Source organism: Belonocnema kinseyi, chromosome 4 (assembly GCF_010883055.1).
Source record: "Belonocnema kinseyi isolate 2016_QV_RU_SX_M_011 chromosome 4, B_treatae_v1, whole genome shotgun sequence".
NCBI classification, from domain to species: Eukaryota; Metazoa; Arthropoda; class Insecta; order Hymenoptera; family Cynipidae; genus Belonocnema; species Belonocnema kinseyi.
In genome coordinates, this window is record NC_046660.1 from 86266964 (window position 1) to 86275130 (window position 8167).

At 26.7% G+C, this 8167-nt stretch overlaps 1 protein-coding gene across 1 annotated transcript in view; it reads right to left on the reverse strand.

Moving 5' to 3' along the window:
• LOC117172188 (BAG domain-containing protein Samui-like) overlaps positions 1-7868 on the reverse strand; it is a 63560-nt gene extending 55692 nt beyond the window's left edge. The window contains exon 1 of the mRNA XM_033360021.1: positions 7485-7868. Coding sequence (XP_033215912.1) covers positions 7485-7658 — 174 coding nt within the window. The 5' untranslated portion in view covers positions 7659-7868. The remainder of the gene's footprint in view (positions 1-7484) is intronic.
• Between the last annotated feature and the right edge of the window lie 299 nt (positions 7869-8167).

An 8167-nucleotide genomic window follows, 5' to 3' on the forward strand; every position in this document is an offset into this window, starting at 1 on the left:
CTTACATTTTTGAACCCTCACCAATTTTCAGCACAAACTAGTCTCATTTCAGGCATACAAAAAATATAAATCAAACATTCACAAATTCAACAATCAAACAGAGACTGAATCTTTAACTTGAAACAGGAGAGAGCTCACCTTTCATGTAGTCGTCAAAATGAAGAAAAACTTAGCTAAAAAGGTACAAAAGAACATTTTTTAATGTGAATTCATTACAGGGTGGAAAAAACTTCATTTTTAATACCTTTACTACTTTTTAATATTCCCTGTCCATTAACATTTCAAGGAAAAAAAAGTATAACATTTTTAGTATAGAATCCTTTATAAATAGAATGAAACAGTTTTAAATTTAAATTTATCAAACTCAGGTCTATCATCATAGACTAATTTACTCGAAAAAAATGAAAAAATTGAAAATTTCAATTAATTACAGTAAAATTAAGTGAATTTAGAAGAATTTGAGAAAGATTAGAAGAATTCGAGGAAATTTACAAAAATACCAGGAAAATTGAAAAACAATGGTTGTGAATTGAAAACAGTTCAAAAGTATCAACAAATTCACTGAATTCAGTAAATTTTAAATAAGCTTAGGAAAATTTAGGGGGGCTAATAACAATTTGACAAAATGCCTACGAATTCATGGTGAGTTTAAAAGACTTCAAGACGAATTAAACAAAAACAAAAAACAAAAATGTTTTAATCCTTTGAATTCAGTAAAATTGAGTGAACTCAAAAAAAATAAAGTGAATTCCAAAAATTCAAATGAGTTCCAAGGAATTCAAAAGAATCGTCAAAATCATTGAAATCCTTAGAAATATTATAAAGTCCCTTGGAATCTTTAAAACATCCTAAAACCTTATAGGTCCTGTAAAATTGTTCCATATCTTCTAAAATTGTAGTCAATTCTTTAAAACGAAATACAAATTTAAAAAAATCTTATAACATCAGTCCTTATAACATCCTTAGAAATGTCTTGAAAATTAAATTTTTTTTTAATTCCCTGGAATCTTTTAAAATAACCTAATATATTTTAAACACTATATAAGGCTTTGAAATTCCTTAAAAAATTTTAGAGCTCTTAAAAGTTCCTGCGATGTTTTAAAAATACCCCAAAACCCTTATAAATCCCATCAAGTGATTAAAATTCATTGAAATCTTTTGAAAACGTCTAAAATCTTAAAACTTTTATAAAATCCTGTTATTTTGATTGAAATCGTATTGAAAATTCCTTAAAATCTTTTTAAATAGTCTAAGAAAATATCAAATCCTTTGAAATCCTTTCAATTTATTCAAATATGTTGATTAATTCCTTGGAATCTTTGAAAATAACGTAAAATATTATAAATCCTTTAAAATGCACTGAAAATTCCTTGGAATATTTTAAATTACCTAAAAATAATTAAAGAACTTCAAAATCCCTTGAAATTTGTTGTAGTTTAAATAAATACAAAATTTCTTGGTATCTGACCTGTTATCGCCCTATAATTATTGTTGTTCGGAAATATTGAGTTCGGCTTTAGGTCAGATGCATTTTAGTTTGCTATCAAGTTCCCAGTTCGATTTCTTAATCAATAAAAACTTAAAAAGATAGAATTCCTGCAGTGAAGATTTCCAACAGAAAAAAATAAACCGAAAAATATAGTTTATTCTTTTGAATGCAAAGTTGTTTTTTGCATTGAATATGCCCATAACAAGTGGCTTTTGAAGGAAGAAGTCTGAATAGATAAAAAATTTGAGTAGGAATTACCTTTTTTCCTTTATATAATTATAGCATATTTAAGAAGGCGAGATTCGCCTATCTTGCATTTTTTATTTGAAAAGTAATTTTATAATATTGCCAAGAATGATTCTGATTTCCAAGAATTATTTTTAGCCCGTGGCAAACTTCGATTTGGAATTTTTCTTCTTTGATAAAATGCTCGTGGTTTAAATCGTTGCAACAAACGAAAGTACATTTTTCTCAAAAAAAAAAACACACACACACACACATTGGCTCGTTGCCGACAGCGCAAAAATAAAATGTTTACAGAATGAAGTATCCAGTTTGTCGAAAGTGTACCTGATGGAGCAGACAAAAATTTGGGTTGACAGTAAAATAAAGTGAGCAAGTCAGAATTTCTAACAAGTTCTTCACTTGTTAGAAATTCTGACTTGCTAAATAAATAAATCTGAATGCAAAAATAAAGAATCAACGACATTTCTGAAATAAACTAAATCTAACTCGAATTATTAGAATTGCAATATCACCTACCGTAAAAAGGGTAAAATCGCTCATGTAGGACAGAGTTGGTCACCTCCTAATTTATATTTTAAAATTCAATATCAAATTTCCGAGGGCAAAACTTTGAATATTACCGATTGTTTTAATTAGTAGAGCTGCCAAACTTCATTTTAAAATTTATTTGCTGCGAATTTATTGGCAAGCAACTTGACCCTTCTTTAGCAACTTTACCCCGTTTTACAGTATTTCCAAATCGTCTGTAAATATCTCCTAAAAAACTATTAAATAAAATTAATGCACAGACATTAATATCAAATATTATTTTCTTTAAGAAAAATTTAAGAGAAATTATGTTTCTGACTAAAATAAATGGTTAAATGAATCAACAGAATGTAGCGTTTTTTCTCCATGTCGTGGATCCATGAAATTGTGGAGAGTGGTTTTCAAGGAAAGGGTCATTCTAAAACTGAAAGATTGATGGTGGAAAGAAAATTGGAGGATTTCCGGGAGAATAGCAAGTCATAATAAATGTCACTCTCTCTTGCACAAAGAAAAATGTTGTTAATATGTTGAACAATTTAAAAATGTATAGGGTGTCTAATAATTCCAGCACCCCAAATTTCCGGGTTTTCGGGTTTCCTGGGGTTTCCCCGGTTATAAATATCAAATCTTTTCTTACCAGAAGCGGGAATAAAACGCATTTAACATCAAAGGTTTTGCTAAATGTAATTTCATGCAATGTAATATATTATTGTCTTTAAACAAAATAATATTTTTGTAATTTATTCCGTCCAGTAAATCTGAGCAGATTTGGTCATTATGAAAAATCATTTTTAATCTTTTATTATGGCAGTTTAATTACAAGTACATGTGTTTCCAAACATAGTTAATGTAAAATTCACTCAGTATTAAAATAAATCTTTTTTATAATGTTTTTTTGTTGTTGTTGTAATAACACTACAATAATTAATCTAAGGAAGAAATTAAAAACTACAGCTAAAATTTTTCTCAGTCTTGAAACCCTATATTTTGTTTGAAATTTTTTGAAATCTTCACAAGTTTTTAATTATTTTTGAATATTTTCTTGAAACCTTTTAAAATTCTTAAACCGCTCCCAAATTATGTTTCGAAATCCTCAAAATCCATAATTTGTTAAAAAATTGTTTAATCTTTTCAAATTTCTAAATATTTATCAATCTCTTTAAAACTTCTAGATATCTTATAAAATTATTAGTTATCTTTCTAAATTAAAAAAAATATATAATTAACAAATTGCCTTAAAATCTTCCGAATTCTTGTTTGATAATTTTGGAAATGTTTGAAAATATTTTTTCAAACCCGTAAAAGGGACAGATTAAATACATACATGCATTAAACATTTTCCCAGAAATGTTGAGACATTTTTTTATTTTCTTGAAACCTTTCAAAATGCTTGAAAAGCTTTTTTTCAAAAATTTCAAAAATCTACATTTTGACTCAAATATTTTGAAAACTTCTCAAGATGTTGAAATATTTCAGTTTTCCAACCATTTTTTTAAATGCTGCAAAATTTAAAAAAATGATCTTAATATCTTCCAGAATCTTTTTGACTTATTTTGAAATCATTCAAATTTAAAATTAATCCTTTAAAATAAAAATTATACCATGAAAACTTTCCCCAGAATCCTTACGACATATTTATTAACAAATAAACTAACTAGCAACAGACAATAAAAGTCGCACCAATTAATTAATAGACATCTTGCATTTAAATCTTTGGAGAGATTTTCCTGCTAAGAATTTAAAAAAGCCTCGGTAAAAAGAATAAATTTAGGCTCATTTGGCCCGAGGTTTTCCGTTTTCAAACATTCTATGCGTAATATATTATATATGGAATAAATTTTATCATGTAAAAACATGTTCGTTGTTCACAAATAAACTGTGAAATACTTTTAATATAAATGACCTGTTTTTTATGAATGAAGCATTATAAAAGAATCAATGATTAATTTTCCTGCTTGAAAAATCGATAAAAACATTAAGGGAAGAACCGCTAATAAATGCAGAATATGTATTTGTATAATCGACTGTAAAGGCGTTGATAATTTGATATAAATCAAGTCTAGTCTATGTTGAAAGAATCCATTCATTAATAAGATGACCGGTTTAACTGTCACTGTTAATGATGAAATTGCAAGTAAAAATACAATTTTTTTGCTTTAACTAAAGCAGCAGAAAATCATTAAAATCTTTTCTTTTCCATTGATTTATACATTTCTTAAGTCATACTTAATTTGACTAGAAAATTTCAAATAAAAAATTAAAAGTCCAATCTATGTCAATATGTTTACGAGCATTCGTCTAGATTTATTCAATGACCTGGCTTTATTACATTTTTTTGTTATATCAAATCCAGAGTATAGATAGAAGAAGCTGATATTCTTTAATTATGCAAAAGGGACATTAATGAGCGACGCAATATATTGTCATGAATGTAAAAATATTTATTTAGAACAAGAACTCATGATTGTAATCAGGTGATTCAAGTTCTATTTAAGCTAACAGCATTATCTAGTTGTAAATTATGAAGAGGAATTTACATTTCACGTTGCGAAAGAGTGTATAAAACAATCATTTTAATATTTGGAGTTACATGGATCACTGTGCAAAAGGAGCCCCAAAAAGGGGAAGATGTATATGTAGAAAAGAAGAAATCATATTTTTATAAGATAAGTTATATTGTTAAATGATAATAATTGACTTTTTTAATTATTTGAATAATTTTTTAATTAAAGAATCTTTTTTCTTCATTGGAATTAGGGCCTTGGAAATTAATTCATGGGTAATATAAAACAGTGCAACAAAAAATTAAATTTATTAGATACAAAATTGTTATACGCTTTAAATCGTTTTCATATCAACATTATTTTATCTTTTAAAAATATTATCATTGGTAATAAAATCGTGATACGGACAAGTATAATTAAACATTTATTTCCAAGATTTGTCATTTCGTCCTTATTATAATTAATGCTTTGAATTTAAGTTTGAAATGACGCTTTTCAATGCTCTTAAACTCAGATTAAAAATAGTTCAAGTTTCAGCGCCTACAATATTCTATAGCTCAAAAATTTATAATTTGTATAAATTAAGCGAAAAGATAATTAATAATTTTGCGCACTTCAAAAAAAATATTTTCATTTTCGGATACTTTTGTTAAATTGCCATATGTTTTTAACTGCTCCAATTTTAAATTGGATAAAAACTGTTGTCAGCTTCATGTTTTTTAAAAGAGTGTTTATTGTTGATGGATTATATAGTTTTCTTTTGGGCACTTGAAACTTGTTGCAATTATATAGTTATTTTTATGGCATATTTTATTATTTTCATACATGCCCCTGTAGCTGAATGTCTTATACTATATTATAGCTTTAACAATTAAAATTTAATTATAAAATCAAGTTAAATTAATTATAATAGATTTACCTCTGTAAATTAAAAAAAAAACTTTTCACTACAAGCGGTAACATATTCCAGTTTTGAGTATAGAATCATTTTGTAGATGTAAACCGAAAAAAAGGAAAATTTGAAAAAGGGGCAATCACAGCGGATTAGGGGAAAGACAGTGTCCCTAAGAATTAAGAAATTAATTTTATAGGTTGGACCAAAACTTCATTTGTATAATTCCCTAACTTTTCCCTGAAAATTGATAATCAAAACACATCATTTTAATCTTCTAACATTTTAAAATGTAGAATCTTTTACAAACGGAATAAAAACAATGTTTCAGTTTAAAATGGAAAAATTTCAAATTTATTTTAAAACAAAAAAATAAATAAAAATGTTTCTACCATGGAAGATGAATTTTGAATAAAAAAAAAAGAATTTTGCGCCAAATAATTATATTTTTCAGAAAAACAAACATTTAAATGTCCTACCTACAGAAAAATGAATTTTCAACCAAAAGTCGAATTTAAAACAAAATTAAACTCCAACCAAAAATAGTTGCATTTTTAATCCAATAGTTGAATTTTCAACAACAAAAAACTAATTTTTAACCAAATAGTTGGATTTACCAGCCAAATAGTTCAAACCTGGATTTTAAGCTGGATTTGGGTTTTGGAACTTTAACGCAAGAATCAAATTTCCTACAAACTAATTGAACTTTTATCAGAATAGTTGAATTGTCACCCTGCAAATATCAACTTTTAACCAATGAGTGGAATGTTTAATAAAAAAGATTAAAATTAAAGGAAAAAAGTTGCATTTTCAACAAAATAATTAAATTTTGAAGTCAAGAACATGAGGCTTTTATAAGACAGTTTAATTTTCAACTGAGGGAAGTTAAATTTTCAACAACAAAAAAATGAATTTTCAACCAAAAAAAATTTTACTTTAAAATCAAAAAAAGTTAAATTCAACTAAAGGCGAAACTGCAAGAAAAAAATTGAATTTTCAAACCGAGAAAGATTTTAGTTAAATTTTAAACGCAAAATATGAATTTCAAAATAAAAAGTTAATTTTGAACAGAAATACTTAAATTTTTAAGTCAGAAATATAAATTTTCAACAAGAGTTTAGTTTCCAATAAAAAAGGATGCTTTTTCTCAAAATTGTTGAAAATTCAACTAAAAAATAACATACATTTTTACTAAAAAGTTAATCTTCAGGAGGAAGCGACTGCAAAAGAAAAGAAACAGAAATATAATTAAAAGGTGAAGAAATGAATAACATATTAATGATAATACGATCATTTGTAAACGGAATAAAACAATTTATAAAAAAATTTAATTTCAAATTTATTATTTTTAAAAGTGCTTCTTATAGAAATACCCTGACTTTTGCAAGAATTTTTTTAACACGTCTGACCTAATCTACACTGTTTTAGGAAACAAAACTGTTATAAGAAAATGAGATGAATATTTATCTTTAATTTATCGAAAAAAATCCAGCTATTCGTACCGAAATTTCGGTAAACGTAGCCACTGCCTTTTAATAAATCTAAATAAAAACTTCCGTTACGATGATTAAACAAAATTATAATTTTTAATCAAGTTTATTACATTATTACATTACATCCACATGCAAATTCAGCCCGCAGCCGATACAATGTAAAAAAATTAGGTTCAGTTAAAAATCCCTCTGCTGTTTCCTTAATAAAAAACTATCTACATTTCTTTAATCGATTCCCAGTAAGGAAATAGTAATTTAAAGCACAATTGAATAAGATTACATCTTACATCGCAAGTTGTGTAACATTACAAAAAAATAACAAGAGAACTTACTCTGGGAAACCCGGCGTGTCGCTCGAAAGGATCTCTAGACGATCTCATATTTGGTTCAAAGAAAGAATTGGTGTCCTCGTCAAACTGTTGTTTAAGTTCTTGCAGGATTTCATCCCCCGATTTTCCACGAAGTCTGTCGCTGATTCTTGGCTTTTCACGAAAATGAAAAGACATTTTTTAAGATTCAAAAAACGCACAACACTTTTTACACTTCACTGACAATGTCGTTGTTTATTTGATCAATTTACACTGAACTGGAATTCTATGCTTTTTTTAAAAGTAAATGATGATTACTTGGTTTAGTGAATGTTTAGAAACAATAATATTACGAGACTCGAATGCGAAAATCAGCAGAAGAATTACTCAAATATAACATTCTCGCGTGGTGCATTACGCGTTACTAACATTCGCGCCAAGCGGCCAAGGCGCCAATCGAAAGCAAAAAGCACAGGGAGTCAGGGACGTATTTATAATGTGGGCTCCTTTACGCCATTTCCTTTGTAATTAAAATTAGTTAATAAATAACGAAAAAATGAATTTAAGTCAATTTTTAAGAATATAAAATAATTTAGAAAAAATCGAAGAGTTTACTAATGTACTAATTAAATTTTTTCATTCAAAGTAAATATTAAAAATTTTTAATTCAATTATAAATAAATTATTAATAAATTATCAATAAATTA